This window comes from Halichoerus grypus, chromosome 7 (assembly GCF_964656455.1).
Source record: "Halichoerus grypus chromosome 7, mHalGry1.hap1.1, whole genome shotgun sequence".
In the NCBI taxonomy this organism is placed as follows: domain Eukaryota; kingdom Metazoa; phylum Chordata; class Mammalia; order Carnivora; family Phocidae; genus Halichoerus; species Halichoerus grypus.
In genome coordinates, this window is record NC_135718.1 from 69050086 (window position 1) to 69067705 (window position 17620).

The following is a 17620-nucleotide window of genomic DNA, read 5'->3' on the forward strand; positions in this document are numbered from 1 at the left end:
ATGAGATCTTGCCATTTGCAACGACGTGGATGGAACTGGAGGGTGTTATGCTGAGCGAAATAAGTCAATCAGAGAAAGACATGTATCATATGATCTCACTGATATGAGGAATTCTTAATCTCAGGAAACAAACTGAGGGTTGCTGGAGTGGGGGGTGGGGGGGAGGGATGGGGTGGCTGGGTGATAGACATTGGGGAGGGTATGTGCTTTGGTGAGTGCTGTGAATTGTGCAAGACTGTTGAATCACAAATCTGTACCTCTGAAACAAATAATGCAATATATGTTAAGAAAAAAAAAAAAGAAGAAGAAGATAACAGGAGGGGAAGAATGAAGGAGGGGAAATCGGAGGGGGAGATGAACCATGAGAGACGATGGACTCTGAAAAACAAACTGAGGGTTCTAGAGGGGAGGGGGGTGGGAGGATGGGTTAGCCTGGTGATGGATATTAAAGAGGGCACGTTCTGCATGGAGCACTGGGTGTTATGCACAAACAATGAATCATGGAACACTACATCAAAAACTAATGATGTAATGTATGGTGATTAACATAACAATAAAAAAAAGAAAAAAAAAGAAAAGTATTTTTGATGGGAAACATTTTCCTTAACTCTTTGTAAGTCCTTTGGTTGAATTTCTTTTTTTAAAAAAGATTTATTTATTTATTTGAGAGAGAGAAATAGTGCAAGCAGGGGGAGGGAGAAGCAGACTCCCCGCCAAGCAGGGAGCCTGATGCGGGGCTTGATCTCTGGACCCTGGGATCGTGACCTGAGCCGAAACCAAGAGTTGGCCTCCGGCCGCTTAGCCGACTGAGCTACCCAGGCACCCTTGTTTGAATTTCTGATAGATGTTTTCATCGGTATCTTCTTGGTTTGATAGAACTCTTGAAATTAGCAATATATTTCCTTTTTATGACACATGGGTGGCAATATTTTCCCTAACTTGTTGTTTGCCTTTTAATTTCAATTGGTGTTTTCCTAGACATAGCTCCCTTAAATGGTTGACATGGGTTTTTGCTTAGGGTATATATATTTTTTCTGTCCAACTGCATTGAGTTAGAAATGGAATACTTTAAGGACGAATTTGTCATTCTTTAAGGGTAAATGTCTGCAAGACCCCTGCAAAGCCTCAAGCCTCTGCTGCATTTCCCCAGCATTGCTTTGACCAAATGTGCCATCTCCTGCAAGAATAAGACAGAGCCAGATTTTAAGTGGTTTTTGACAGTCTTTTAGCAAACGTTTTCTCAGAAGCTCTGACGCAAGCTTCTGTGAATCAGTCATACCTCTTTTTAATACCTCTTTTTAATCTCCACAGCCAAGATCAGCCCCTGGCTTTTGGCTCTGTCTGGATGATCAAGGCAGTGCTGTCCAATAAAATACAATGCAAACCACAGACACGATTTCCAGTAGCCACACTAAATAGAAGGAAGAAGAAACAGGTGAAATTAATTTTACAAATATAGTTAATGCAACCCAATACATCGAAAATATTATCATTCCAACACGTAATGAACATAAAAAATATTGAGATATTTTGCACTCTTTATTTTCTTACGAAGTCTTTAAAATCTGGTGTGTATTTTACACTTTCAGTGCATATATAGCACATGTGGCTAGGGGCCATGGGACTGGACCATGCAGGCCTAAAAAGAGCATTCTGGCTCTGGGTAAAAGCAAAAGCCTCAACAGATCATAATTAAAACAGAAACTTACATTAGGGACCTCATCCCTACGACCCGCCTAAGGATGAGAACGGCTGGTGGCCACTTTGTGAAATTTCTTTCTTTTAACATTTTTTAAAAAAGATTTTAAAAATTTATTTGTGTGTGTGTGAGAGAGAGAGAGAGAGAGAGGGAGAGAGTGAGCAGGAGCGGGGGGAGGGGTAGAGGGAGAAGCAGACTCCCCGCTGAGCAGGGAGCCCCATGTGGGGCTCGATCCTGGGACTCCAAAGGCCACCCCGGCGCCCCTCTCTTAACATTTTTGTAGCTCTGAGGATTTCACTCTCTCCACATCTGTACCCGTATGGGTGTTTTACTTTAAGGGCCTGCGGTGATGACCCCCACGCCCCACCCAGAATGGAGCCGAAGCTGATGGAACCCACTGCTCAGGACACCCTGCATGTGTCCATCACCAGACGAGACTGGCTTCTTCAAGAGAAGCAACAGTTGCAGGTAAGCAGGTGAAGAATCTTCAGGAACCCAGGCCAGCATTTTTCTTACCCATGGAAGCCGAATGCGGCAGGGTGGGCCTTTGCTCGGTTTGAGTGTAGCAATTAGAGCTTTGGCCATCCACCCGTGAAGTACAAAAGGGGGAGATGGGTGGAGTGGGCCGGAGGGCTTGTAGGAATCTCATTACACGCAGGGGTTGAAAGCTCCACGGTGTTTGTGCCTGTTTTCGATATTCCTCATTACCTTTTGAATATGCTTTCCTTGTCTGCCAGGCCAATTTGTCACCTCTTATCATTTTGACCTTTACGAGGTTCTTTTGAAAGGCAGGAAGTAATCTGTGCTGCGAAAATCCTTTATGGAAAATTGCATCGAGTTGAAGTGTAAGGAGCAGTTGTTAGGGTTAGGGTTAGGGAAAAACTGGTAGACATCGCACAAAGGGAGCTCCAGGTTGGGCCAGAGCAGTATGTGAAAGTTGACCGGGAACCGTCTAGAGGCTAGAAGTCCAGGTGCAGCACCGAGTTAAAGGCAGGAGGCCATCATCAGGTGGTCTGGAAGTTGAGGGCCCTCCATTCCCCCTTAGAGGCAGCGAACCTTGAAGCTGGGTCCACACTGGCTGGAGCCTGGAGGCCTTGAGGCAGGAATGGGGAGCAGCAAGGAAGCATCGATTGAAGGCAACGTGATTTCCGGAAAGAGCATAGGTCTTTAACACCCGAGTGCAAATCTTGGTTTAGGTTCTAAACAATGGAATGCATTTAGACTGGTTTATGGGGCTTGGACGAGTTACTGGACTGCCCTCCCATCCCAACTCCCCCCTGTGCAGAGTATTCTTATTATCTGAGTTTGCTCACCCAAGTCCCCACAGTAGCAAGGTGGCAAAGGGAGGCAAAAATCATCACAATTTGAAAATATTCTCCAGTAAACTGAACACTTATATATTCAGTGAGTATCATCATAAAAGTTTGTCATGTGACATACGGGGTTCGGGAGTGAACGGTCAAGAAAGAATTCTTGAGATGTCTTCGGGGCAAAATGGTGGTTTTAATAAGCCTGGGGACAGAACCCGTCGTCAGAAAGAACTGCACTGGGTTTGAGGAATGACTGATTATATACTCTTAAGTTGGGAGGGGGTTAGGGGTTGTGTAAGTCTCTAAGATGAATTTGGAAGCAAGGTTTCCAGGACCTTGAGGGGTTATTTACTACTGTCTAGTAAACTCTTAGTCATGAGACCCTTCAGATGTATATCAGTGGGCCATATGTTTGGAAGATGATTGCTAACATATATCTTGGGTAGAGAGATAAAGGAAGTTTCCAAAGGGATTTTTATATGTTAAAGACTTGCAGGATCCTGGAAGTCAGGCTAATGTCAAACTAGGGTTGCCTTTTGCCTCTAGCAAAGTATTCACATTGAGGCAGTTGAGTTCCTGGAGGAAGGTCACCCTGCCTTTCTCAAGTACTTGTCAGTGGGCTGCAAAGGAAATTTGATTATTTTTTCTACATTTCTTTTGCTTTTGTTCTCCACATCAGTTTGGGTAGTTAAAAATGGGCAATGTGGTTTTTGGTTTTGAACAGTATTTACCAGTTAAAGGTCTGCATAATTCCTTATGTTGTCAGAGTGTACAGAAAACAATTTGAGCCTGGGATACTCAGTGTGTGAGGGAATGTTCTTGGCAAAGCTCTGGGGGAAGGGGGATATCCGTACATGCAGCAGGTATTTGAGGGCTCCCTATGTGCCAGATACTGTTTGAAGTGCTTAGGATTTCTGTGAAGTTGATGTTCTAGTAGGGGTGGGCATGGGGAGCTAGATAAGAAATGTCAAACATAATTAATACCTAAATTATCTCCTTACTATGTTGTAGGGTGCTAGGAGCTATACGGCATAGGCTAAGATCAACTCATTGTGCAGTGACATTGAAGCAGAGGTAACAGCCACGTGAAGGCCCGAAGTGGGGATGTGCCTCACGTATTCAAAGGGCATCCAGCAGGCCAGGGTAGGGGAGAAGGTCAGGGAGAAAAGGGGTCTTGGAGGGCCTTGCATACCTTAGTGGACACTTGGGCTTGTCTCTGACTGGGAGTGTGGAGCCATTGGAAGGTTTTAAGCAGTGAAGTGACATAATCTGACCACGTTTTGAAGAATCACTTTGACTTCTGTGTTAAGAATAGCGTGTAGGGCCATTGTGGAAAAGCATGGTGGGTCTTCACAACATTAAAAATAGAATTACCATGCAATCAAGCAATTCCACTTCTGGGTATATGCCCAAAGGAATTGAAATCAGGGCCTCAGAGAGATGTTACAAGCAGTATTATTCACAATAGCCAAAAGGTGGACGTGACCCAAGTGTCCACCTCTAGATGAATGGATAAACCAAATGTGGCCCATCCACACAATGGAGTATTATACAAACTTAAGAAGGAAGAAATTCTGACACATGGTACAACTTGGATGAACCTCGAGGACATCATGCTGAGTGAAATAAGCCAGTCACAGAGGGGTAAATACGATGATTCCATTTACATGAAGTTCCTAGACATTCCTAGAGACCGAAAGTGGAATGGCAGTTGCCAGGGGTTGGGGGAAGGAGGGGTAATGAGGAGCTGGAGTTTAATGGGGACAGAGTTTTGGTTTATAAGATGAAGAGGTCTTGGACGGATGGTGGTGATGGTTGCACAGCAGTGTGGATGTGCTCAGTGCCATGGAACTGGCATTAAAAATGGTTACGATGGTGACTTTTATGTTACATGTATTTACCACAGTTAAAAAGAAAGAAAGAAAAGAAGAGCGTATGGGCAGAGGTGGAGGTGGGAAGTTCGTTGAGAAACAGTGCCAATGATATTGTAATGTTGGACCAATGGGAGACATTATCTTCTTGGAGTGTCTCAGGGGTGGATCTTCAGCACCTCCTCAGTCTCTACCCCCCACCCCCTACTGGAAGTGGGGTCAGGAGATAGAAGTTGTAGGTGATCTGTACCTTGGGTTTGAGAGACCACAGATAAGAGATGGGGAGACACCCAGGATTAGAGCTCTGCTCTTATCAGCCAGAAACCAGTGCCCAGGATGCGGGAGTGTGGCTGGTGATGGGAAGAGTCTCATTTGAAATTCAGAATGCTACAGGCACTGAGATGAGTATCTGTTCCAACACCATTCACACAATGGGTGTTCAATAACCTGCTGCTTGGTTTATTCTCTGACCTCAAGATTGGATGATACTCTATAGATTCTTTGGATTTTGGTTTGCTGTATTAGTGGAAATGGAATTTATTTAATATTTTTATGAACTTTAGACTGCATGGCCACTATCTGCAGCATCCCATTGCTCTTTCAATCTTGTAGACTTAGGAAACTGTGATTTTTCATCTTCCTCTACACACTACATTTTCACGTTTGGGGACAGACCAACCGAGGACTGTTCGCTTTTCTCTTCTGGCCTGTGACCTGTGTTACCTGCTTAGCTCATACCTCAAGCACGTGATGTTTGCTGCTCTATATTCTAGCTCTTCCGCTTGAAATGAAGTAAGTCATTCGTATATTTGCTTGGCCCTTCCAAGTCAAATTCCTGGCTCATCCCCCCATAGTTATTTAATACTTGGGAGGGAATGTTTTTCCTTATGCCAACTAATCAGAAGTGTAAAGCTGGCGTGGTTTTTCCACTTCAGCAAACCTCCAAAAATCTGCCTGCCTCAGAAGGGAACTTCACAGCGTTCATGCACATGGCTGACTCCCATTTAAAGGGCTCATTATCAGCCGAGCAGTTTGCTATGAGTAGGGTTAATTTTAAAAAACCTGGTTTCTCCATTCTCTACAGAAAGAAATCGAAGCTCTCCAAGCAAGAATGTCTGTGCTGGAAGCAAAAGATCAGCAGCTGAGAAGGGAAATAGAAGAGCAAGAGCAACTCCTCCCATGGCAGGGCTGCGACCTGACCGCCCTGGTGGGCGGGCTGTCCCTGGGTGAACTGGAGCTGCAGGAAGTCAGCAAGGCCTTGCGTGACACGCTGGCCTTAGCCAACCAGATTCCACTCTGTGCAGAACCACCTGAAACCATAAGGAGGTATTGATTTCCTAACTGATTTGGGATTGCTCACCTCTTTGACTGGTTTACGGGACTGATGTTACCTGCTGTCCACAAATACTTTCCAAGCAGGGCTCTAGTTTTTCAATGGAAGCACTATCGTTATTTTGAGCGGGAAAATTCTTCCTTGTGTGGGGCAGTCCTGAGTATTGGGAGATATTTTACATCCTACCAGCCTACCCAATGCCAGGACTCCTCTCCATTCTACTATGAACCTCCCCACCCCCATTTCCAGATACTCCCAGGGGTACCTTCTTTTTTTTAATTTATTTTATTTTTTATTGTTATGTTAATCACTATACATTACATCATTAGTTTTTGATGTAGTGTTCCATGATTCATTGTTTGTGCATAACACCCAGTGCTCCATGCAGAATGTGCCCTCTTTAATACCCATCACCAGGCTAACCCATCCTCCCACTCCCCTCCCCTCTAGAGCCCTCAGTTTGTTTCTGAGTCCATAGTCTCTCATGGTTAGTCTCCCCCTCTGATTTCACCCCCGTCATTCTTCCCCTCCTGCTATCTTCTTCTTCTTTTTTTTTTCTTAACATATATTGCATTATTTGTTTCAGAGGTACAGATCTGTGATTCAACAGTCTTGCACAATTCACAGCGCTCACCATAGCACACACCCTCCCCAATGTCTATCACCCAGCCACCCCATCCCTCCCACCCCCCCCACTCCAGCAACCCTCAGTTTGTTTCCTGAGATTAAGAATTCCTCATATCAGTGAGGTCATATGATACATGTCTTTCTTTGATTGACTTATTTCGCTCAGCATAACACCCTCCAGTTCCATCCACGTCATTGCAAATGGCAAGATCTCATTCCTTTTGATGGCTGCATAATATTCCATTGTATATATACACCACTCTTCTTTATCCATTCATCTGTCGATGGACATCTTGGCTCTTTCCACAGTTTGGCTATTGTGGACGTTGCTGTTATAAACATCGGGGTGCACGTACCCCAGGGGCACCTTCTATCCCTCTACAATCTGTTGCAGCTCCATTGGTTAGAGATTCTGATGCCAACCCTTGCTGAGGACGATCATCTGGAGAGAGGTGAACTATAACTCTCGCTGGTGGAGGGGGTGAGCCATTAAGAGGGGGGTACTCAGTCAGTGACACTGTTTCCATCAGGAAGAAAGAATGATTATTAATAATAGCTAGCATTTATTGAGTGCTTACTCTTTGCCAGGCACTGCACTAAGCTTTATGAGTTGCTTCTCTTATTATATTTGTTTTATAGATGAGGAAAAGAAAGTTCGTAATTTGCCCAGAGTCCCAGTAAGAGGCAAAATTGATACTTAAATGCCTGTTTGTTACTTCTCAGCCTAGTTGCTTATCTACTTACTATGGAGTGAGAATCTTCCCTGTGCTCTGTATTATGGAATATCCACAAGGTGCTCTTCTGTGTCTTGCTCTCCGGGAGATCATGGTCTTACTTTGGTGAAAGACAGAAGTCACACGTACGCATGTTAGCTAACAAGCTGAGTAGTGCCCGGATGAACACACAGATGGGTAGTAAGGACTATGGTTAGAACTGCGAGAGGGATTCCTGTTCTGCTCAGTTAGTTATTATGCTGAAGACAATAATCCATAAAATTTACGACCTGTAGTGGTTGCAAATGTGGGCTCTGCCATCCAATTTTCTGGGGGTGAAGCCTCATTCAACCACGTAACAGCTGGGAACCACTTATTATTTGGGGGAGGGGATGTGATAATGGGGCTGTTATGTGGATCAATGGTTAATACATATAAAGCTCTCATAACCGTGCGTGGATGGTAGTAAGCACTTCATTCTGCTTACTGCTTGTCATTTTTATCATGGGATTCCAGTCTCCTGAAGGCCTTCAAATTGCCTGTGCTGATGTGTCTTAGACTATTTAGTGAATAATGTCCTCTCTTAGCCACAGAGCACACCCTATCCAACCAAGGGAAGCAAGCCACAGGTGCTGTGCTAGGGAGGTGCTTAGGACTTCCTCCTGTCCCCCTCCAGCCCTAATATTTCCCTTCAGAAATCTAACCCCATGGCTCATGCCCATGGGAGAAGGACAAGAGATTTGGACTGTTGCCAAATCTCAGCCAGAGGAAACTGACCGTTGAATATGATTTGTGCTCTCCTGCGGCCCCTTATTCCTTGTCTCTCTCCCACTCCTGCTTCCTGTGTTCTTCTGTGGAAGTAGTTCTAGAGCTGAGTGTGTACACACGCGCACACACATATACACATATGGAGGTAGAGGTGCATCCGAAATGTATCGTATACTTTGTCATATGTCATTATACATGCGCACATATAACATGCGTTGTCTTTTTCTGTATGCATTTTGTGTAATATATAAGATGAAACATACATGTGAATTTATTACAAATACATATATTTACATCTGAGGCTTAAAATGATCCCTTTTTCGTCCTACCATCCAGATGTGTCCTACTTATTTTTCCTTCTGCTTTTCACCACACAGAGGTTTGTTATACGCCTCTCATCTCTCACACAAGGTGATGGCTCTTTGCGGGGAAAAAGCTAGGGCATGCTTAACTTAGAATCCACTGCAGTGTTTAACAAAGCCTCTGGGTTTTGAGTTGAATTCCTGGGCAGTATCCCTGCAGGTGTGCCCTGTATTCTATAGAGATGCCAGGTTGTGGAGTGAGCACTTCCTCACACACCAGCTCGGGGCAGCAGGTGGGCTGGTCTCCTTGTTCGCATTTTACAGATGAGGAAACAAAAACTCAGGAGGTTTTCCTGGTGAAGCAGCTACTAAGAGGCCTTCTCATATATATCCATAGCTGCCTTTGGGTCTGAACTAATAAAAGGTCATTTCTTTCCAGAGATCCCAGGAAGTTGTTTCTCTTAGTCTAAAACAAGGATCTCCACGGTGTGGTAGGCCGATAGAGCAGGGCCCGTGAACTTGGATCCTATCATTTCCAGTCTGTTATTCTGCCCAAATTCTCAGCCTGGGATGTTTATCATGAGCAGAGCACTGCCAGCACTGAGGGGAATTTTGTGTTGCTGGGAGAGTGACCACCCTGGGACATCTCCTAATCTGGGTGACCCCGCAACAGGTGACCCTTGGCATCTGATTTATTTACTTAGTGAGGCAGGCGGGCACCTCCCTGCCTTAGGGCAGTTTGGGGCATGTAGGTGCAGGTTTCGACAGATCAGCTTCCTTTCGTCCACGCTAGGGAGGTGAGGCTTCATGCTGTTCCTGACCATAAATATTAACTGGAAAAATCATTGTTATTATGTGGGCTTTCCATTTAAGAAGGAAGACACACCTTTTCCAAGCTGACGGGCTGCAGCATGGACTCCCAGAAATAGAGTGCTTGAAAGGAGTCAAATGTGGAGTCCTATGGCTCGATAGATCAGAGATTGCTTGGGCTAGTGTTTTTAACTAACTGTACACGATCTTGTTAACTTAGTTGTTTCCTATGGGATACTGGTTTTCTTTTAGAAGGTGTTGACTTGGGGGCATATCTTGCAGGTACCCCAGCCAGAAGACTGGATCTTATAGGCACTCAGTAGCTTTGTTGACAAACGTCTTTGTTGTTTACGAGAATAGTTTCTTCTTAGGCCAGATAGAGAGATCCTGACAAACTGTGAAACAGGCAAATCTTGAAGTCTTTTGAAGAGAGGTTGTAGAGACTGGTATTGTTACAAATATGTGGAGAAACAGACCACTCAACATCACAATTATTATTATCATCACCCATAAAGATTCTTCATAGAGGCCAGCTATAAACTCAGGGTGTTGTCTGGGAGAAGCTGTTTCTGATTTACCCAACTTGGTAATGTTCAAGTTCAAAGGGAAGGATATGCCTCTTTCCCTGGATAAACTATACAGCTTAAAAAGGAATTCCTAATAGCACTTGGCATTTCTGAGCAGAACACTGGTGGAGACTGTCTGTGCTTACACGGTGCCGTCATTTCTGACCATAGCTCATTGGGAATCTATCTGGTAGGTGTTAGAGAGGGGCTGGAGGTGGAAGGTTGTACGCTGGGGATGAGAGAGCCAATGGCTTTCTATTTGGACATTATAATAGAAACCAAAGCAGCAGTTTGAATTTTCTGATGTCTGTGTTTTGGATCAATTATCTTAGCAGGATGGAATGAAGAGCTGCCTGCTCAGAGATCTCATAGCTGCCTCTTGATAGAGCCAACAGAAATGGTTGTTTTCCAATGACCAAGGGACCATTTTTAAGCCCCTGGGGAATCAGGAACTCCACAGTGTGGAAGCTGACAGATCAGGGATGTAGAAAGGACAGGGGCCACTGGAAAGATATGTTCATTTGAATTTCCTTTATCTCTGGGATTCCAACCCTTCAGCCTTATAGCAAACCCCTTGTTTCCTCTTGCAAATTTTCCTTTAATGGGAGAGGTCTGGATGGATGGTTTTTTTCCAGTGAGCTTGATTCTCCCTCCACATTAACCCATCCTTCTCATTCCATCCCATACTGACTCCACTCTGATAATCAGTAATGGGATTGGGTGTGAGGGGTGGGGAGAAGGATGGGACACAGAGAGGAAGGATGTGACAGGTTCCGGGGTTTTCCTTGGGCCACATCCCTGCATGTGGGGTGTGAGTTTCCATCTACTTACTTGGCATAAATTGAGGAGGGTGGTGACTTGCAGCTCATCTCTGTCCGGTGCCGTTAGCTCAGCTCCCCCAGCCTCTGTTGGTATGTGTGTGTGCCTTGCACACCAGGGAAGAGCCGGGCTGTGACCCCGTCCAGCAGCATGTGGCCAGCTGTGAAGTGAGATAGGAATAATCCCAGTCCTAACAACAGAGCTGAGGGCTGTGGACAGGTACTTCCTAACACTCTTTAGATGCCTGTGACTGGCTCGTATTAGCCTGTGGTTGGGCTCTTCATTCCTTAGCTCCTGGAATCTTTCATGCTTCATGTGAAATGTGCTCTGGCAGCTCGCGGATGAATTGTTTCTTGTTGTGCATTTGGAAGAAACGTGTCACATCGCTTTACAAACCATCGGCGCAAACCGTGAAGCCGACTCAAGCCCTGCTTACAGGGAGGCTGGCTGGACCGTGGTGGGTGCGTGCGGGACCTCGGTCAGCGTGACTGAGCAGCATGGGGCAGCAGGTGGCCCCCGTGCCAGGGCTGCTCCCTCCTCCCTGCTCGTACTGCTCGGGGCTCCCCAGTGAGGGCGATGGACTGTTCGGGAGCCCAGGCATGCCCGTCACAGGTGTCTTCAGTCCACAGGGAGCAGCCCAGGCCGATATCAGGGCTCCTTTCAAGATGGAGTTGAAATAATGAAATTCAGCAGTTCACAATTGACTGGAGCAAAATCAAGATCCATATCTTATGAGAGTGAGGAGGCACAGTGAACACAGCAGGGCCCGGATCGGGAAACAGGCCTCCATGTCCGGGAGGAGCATGAGGGATCCTCAGCGTGTGTGTGGAGGGCAGTTGTGTGTCCCTGTGTGCGGGCTGATTGCACGAGGTGGCCCAAAGTGGGGTGACGCAGACACTTTAGGACACCCCTCCGGTCTCCCAGCCTTTCTCCATTTGTGTGATTGTGTTCTTTCATCTTTCCTTCTGGTCTTTGTTTTTCTTCCTTCTCTGCCTTTGTCTTTGACCTGGTAGGTCTGTCAGGAGCAGTGGCTTTATGGGACTAATCCAGCAGAAATCACCTGGCGGAGCGGCTCTGTGCTTGCTGGAACCACTGTTCAGGAGATTCTGACTTTTCTGCATACGCCTTGCCTTTCCCAGGAATCGCAGAGGCAGACAGTATTTGCCCAGAAAGTCAATGTGTTGAGATGGTGGCATGTGAGCGAAGCAAGACTGATGTGTCCTCGCCTAACCTCGTGTTAGGCGGTGCTCTTTGTTCGGCATGTCCTTGGTGTTTGGGACCGCTCTGCAGGTGCACCTGCCAAATCTCACATTTATCATGGCTTGCTTTCTTACTGAGATTTGTATTCATAACCACATATTAATTTTAACGTTGCCATTATTTACCAAATGCTAATTTTTGATCACCATAACCCTATAAGGTATCCTGGACAGTATATTGGTTTTATGTCCATTTTGCAGATGAGGCTGCTGAGGGCCCCAAGTCACACAGCAGCAGTGTTCTGACATCTTCGGCCGATCTTTGACATGGGGGTCGGGGGGAGAGATATGGTTAATGCTGACAGCCCAGGAGAGACCAGGGCTTCGAACCCAGTGCCCAGGCAGGCAATGGAAAGAAGTCCAGCTTGTCAGGGCATGGGTCTGTGGGTCCAAGCAAAAGGGAATGGGTGTCATTCCAAGCCAGCAACGGTTGTCTCAGTGCCCCACAGATCACCTGGGGTCACCTGAGAGGGATCAGAGCAAATAGGTCTCTACACACAGGCAGCCAGGTGCTTCGGGTCGGAGAGGTCTGCTGGCAGTTCTGAAGAAAGGATGTAGGAGGAAGGGGAGATGGCAAGGAAGCCAGGCCTTGTGCTATGGGAACTGGAAGTCTGGTTTATAAAATGGAGGTTTGAACCAGATGATGTTGAAGGTTCCTTCTGGATCTAGAACACTTCGCACTTTCAGATTTTGTGAAATCAGTTTTAAAAGACAGTGCTTGAAAACATGGTCGTTCTGTTCCTGATAGCCCTCAGGTGAGTTGCCCGGCCAAGTTCCCTGGGCAGACCGTGACCAGCCTCGGGGCATGGTGCTCAAGTTCTGTCTTTTCTCAGCAAGACAATGCTAATGACTCGCGTGTCACTAGACGCCGGCCAGAACCGAAGCCCACAAGGTAGCTACTGTTCAGAGTTTGGAATGCAGCTCACCGCTGTATCCCCCTGTTTCCTTTGGAAGATCATCATTACAGGCCACGATAAAAGTACCCCAACCACAGCTTGGAGGAGAAGGAAGGGATTTGAAGCCACCACCCCTCTGGGTGAGTACAGTTGCCACTCACCCCAAGAAGACAGGCTTCTGTGTTGAGTGTATTTGAGAAGAGCAGGGGAGGAATCTCCTCTTCCTTCCAGATTAAAAAAAAAAAAATGTCATTTTGTACTACATTGAATTTACTATGATTTTCTACAAGTTCTCTGTGCTTTGTTTCCTTCAAGGAGTTTCCAACCTGGGTCTGTGATTATTTAGGTAGGTTCTTCTTGGGAGGCTTGTAATTTGTAGACTGATCCATTCCTTTTTTATAATTTGGGGATCAGATGAACTGTTTTCAACTAGAGCCCCAGGGATTCTTCAAGATGGGAGATAATCATCTTAAACTGATTGCAGCCAGTTCTCCTAATATTGCGATTGCAAGTGATCTCTCAGCATATGTGGATGCATGTGGCCTATTTTCAAAGTTCTTCCTCTGGTCAATTTCAATTTTTTATTTTCCATAATTATCACCTTGAGAACTGTTCTGGACCTAACTTCTTCATCATTTGGGTGTCTTCTACAATCTTCTATTCCTTTTCACCAAATTCTCTTGTTCCTGACGGATCCCAAGAATGTCTCCCTGTTTGTAGGTTATATGTTACTGTTACCTGCTCTAACTCTTTGATGTTAATTTAACGCCGCTAGACTGTTCTTCAGACCTTGAGCCAGAGGTTGAAAGCTCTTCCAGTGAAAGGCAATTCAGTTCCGCTCAGACATAACCTTTTCAAGTGACTGCAGGGAATATCCCCAGGTTGGAATTGCAAGCTCACTGCTTGGTGGGAATTTAGTTAGTTAAGAGCACTTCTGTCCCAAGCTGGTAAAAGGTGATTATTAATCCATCCCGTGCTGATTCCTAGGCTGCTGGGATGACCTGGACCAGAACCTTTAGGTTTCTACATAGATGCTTGCAGGGGCGGCCCTGTGCCCTATACATTGGGGACATTTTTCTTAAGATGTTCATCTTGGCTGCCATATCATTACTACTTTGTGCATCCTTTTGGGCAAATTTCTTCAGCTTCCTCTTTGAGTTGTATTGATGTTAGTGTTTGATTTTTTATTCAGTTACTTGTGTAGGCAACTAGATTTTTTCCTGCTGTTCATTCATTTTGTTCAGCTTTGGTCTATTTTTGCAGTCTTTATCCAGTAAAATGTGTAAATCTTCAGTTTACTCACTGAAACATTTTAGGAAATGAAATATATAATATTTTCCAGTTTCAGGAATCCAACTGAACTGTTGCTTTGTCAGCAGGTTTTGAAAGAGCCTGAGAGAAATGTAAGGTTTAAACTGTTTGTGCAGACTTTTGCTGTGCATATGCTTATTCTTAGCCAGACAGTAAATAATTAAAGATGACTCAGAAAACATCATAAACCCAAAGCAGCAAGTATAACCTTTTGGGCAAACTTCATACGTATAGAAAGCATACATGTTTATAAATTTAGGAAACCACATACATTTAAAAATATTAGTATTAAGAGGAAATACAAGCAGTTCAGGGTAGTTCTTTAAAAAATTCTGGGGCAATGGGACATGACTTATTATTAAATAGTCAGAATTAAGGGACGGTGATTGACATGGAAATCTGAAGTTGCCTTTGGATCACTTACCCGAGTAAACCCAGAGGCAGCCTCATTTTCCCCTTGGATCAAATTGTAGTGTTTTAAGGATTAGACTCACAGGAGTTTGGTGGAGAAAAGCTCTATAGCCCAGAATTGAAATCTTTTTGAATGTTTAAATACATTTGGGTTATGATAATATTGAAAATGTGGAGCCCACTTGGTTACCAGTCTTCAAAAAAAAAGAGGCCAGGAATTTATTTTCTCATTGTGTGTGACTAGGTATCACTGAATAACTTGAGAGGAAGGGGTGGAGAGCAGAGTACTTATGATCTGAACGTAAGGCTATTGATATTTTTGACTCTTACTCTCATTTCCTCTTCATCAGACAGCTTAAGATCCCTTACAGACAAATGCCTGCAAGTCAAAATGCTTCTGGCATATGAATTACAGTTACAGTTTGTAGAAGATGGTTTGAGAAGCACTGAAAGATCTGCTTGAGTTAACACTTGGAGTATTTGGGCAAGCCAAATACCAAGTTAATCAGTTGAAAATAAAGCTGTGATTTTTAATGGAACTGGCCTCAGAGGTAAGCTGCGACTCCATGATGTCAGGCAGTCTCCCAGTGGGGGTGGGAACTGGCAAGACCAGGCGGGGCGGTGGCGTGCGTGTGCATGCACGGGCGCTCTGTCTTACCCATATCAGCAAATTTGGAAGACCGCACATCCGGTACATTCAGTACTAGCACTCGTTTCCTCTGCTCCACACTTCCACATTAGCGCCCCGACCACAGGAAGTCTTTCCTAGGAAGCCGGAACTCCTCGTGCACTCTCACTCGTTCTCTTTCCGCTCTCCCCTTTGGGAGTACTTACACAAGCTACATAGATGGATTTTATTAAGAAGAATTTATAGTCGTACAAAATGGATCAAAGGGCTGAAAGTCTGAGTATTTCTCTGGCCTATTTTTCTTGATTTCTTTTATTTAATCTCTTTTGCTTGGGGCAGAGAGGGAAACATCACCTATATTTACCCTAGTTAAAAACCCATGTGCTTGATTTCTGTCAGATTACTCAAAACTACTTTCTTACTCTGATGTAGTCATGGTTATTTGTATGAATGCTTTATTAAAAACCTTTCAATACTTCACTGTGCCCAAGATCCAGGATGAATGTGAGTGTCGGTCACATGAGCAGACTCTGTGTCATGTTCCTGTCCCACCACCGAGCAGGACAGAGATTATGTGCCGGGCCAGAGTTGGTGAGGATGGTCATGGGGTGCCAGAGCTCTGGGCTCTTGGTACAGATCTCTCCCCACTGCACTATTCAGGCTTCCCCAAGAGGAAATGTCTCAGGTAACCAGCCTGATAGCTTTTACAGCCGTATAGAATGGCTTGCTCCTGATGAGTATATGTGCCCTATCTTGCCTTCTCGAGATCATCTGAAATCTGGAGGAATTCTTGGCATTTTTGTTGTCTGTGCCCCGTGTGTGTCCTACCGGTGACATGTGACATTATCATCTGTGAGGCAAGAAGGGTCCATAGAAGGAAAAAGGCCAAGTAGATAAAATCCTGCATTTCCTAAAGCTGTTTTTGCTGCCATCTTCTTAACCACTTGCCCCTGACAGAAGGTTAGAGGACCGAGCAGTAATTGGCAAGGGTGTTAATGTCAACGGATTCCTGTATTTTTTTTTTTTTTAATTCAAGACCCAAGTAATGCCTGTACCAGGGTGGCTGTCATTTTGCCCTTTATGTCATTTCTATCTTGCTTCAGTAACAATCTCTCATTCTTAAACTTATTTTTACTAAACAAGACACGGGATGAAACTACAAATGGGGAGAGAGACAGAGGGGCAGGGAGAAGACTGTTTGGAGATGAAATTGATATTCCTCCTCCTTTCCCAGAGATTTTTGCTGAAATAGGACTTCAGCATCAGGCCACGTATACACAGGCAGGAGATGGACAGGCACCTGCCAATAGACAGCAGACCTTCTGCACAACTCTGTTCTGAGGACTGAAAAATTGTGCCTTGCTTAGAAAAATGAGAGATGTCTGGCCTCTATTTCTGCCTCTGTCACCAACATCATCTGGCACTTTATATAACCTATATGTCTTTTGGCCACTCTAGCTCTCTGCAGGTAAAATAATATTGGTAAGAGAATCTTGAATGGCAGAATAGTAAAAGAACTTTGGATGGTAGGATTGAAAGTTTCTTAGAAATAACTTGGCTCAACTGCCTCACTTTGTGGGTAAGGAAATAGAGCTCCAGAGAGAAGTGACTTGCTCAAAGTCTTGCAGAGAGTTAGGGGGGTTGTGGATGGAATTCTCAGAGTCATTAATATTGTATTCGGCAAAGGTCAGATGAGAGTAGGGACACAGTTTGTTCTTCAAAGGCTCGTCTTTGGGGCACGTGTGTGGCTGGCGTCCTGGGTGTGGTCTAACGTGCTGGGCCAGGGCTGGTGCCAAGGGTGGTGGTGGCAGAAGGAAGCATAAAGAACAAAGGAAGGCCACATGAAGTGAGAGGTAGTTTCTCTAGGACACGAACACAAAGGAGTCAGTTCAGGCCCACCTGACATCTGTGGCTCAGAAGAGGACCAATGGGATGCTTGCTTGACCTTGTCTTCCCCCCCTGGCATCTGTCCTTCCTGCCCTGGGATTCTGATGGGCTTTACATGTGGACACCTGGCCTGCATGTCCAAGAGATATCCACATCTTCAAAGTAGCCACTGCTCAACCGGTGCTTGGGCCTACAGGTATGTCCACTGTGGTGTGTTCCACCCTCGAGAGGAATACTTGGAGAAGAGTCCTGGCAGGCAGCAGTCTCATGGCTCTTAGGGAAGGCCTGGCCTAGATCTGGATGGGCATGTATCTCTGGTCTCGTGGATGCTTCATTTCAAGAGTATAGAGGATCAGGTCAGGGCCCTCTGATGCATGGATCTATGGGAAGTATTGAAAGTATTACTAAAA

General features: G+C 45.2%; 1 protein-coding gene across 1 annotated transcript in view; it reads left to right on the top strand.

Moving 5' to 3' along the window:
* DISC1 (DISC1 scaffold protein) overlaps positions 1–17620 on the top strand; it is a 366980-nt gene that overhangs the window by 118354 nt on the left and 231006 nt on the right. The window contains exons 5-6 of the mRNA XM_078077709.1: positions 2038–2167; positions 5965–6206. Of these exons, the coding sequence (XP_077933835.1) occupies positions 2038–2167; positions 5965–6206 (372 nt within the window). The remainder of the gene's footprint in view (positions 1–2037; positions 2168–5964; positions 6207–17620) is intronic.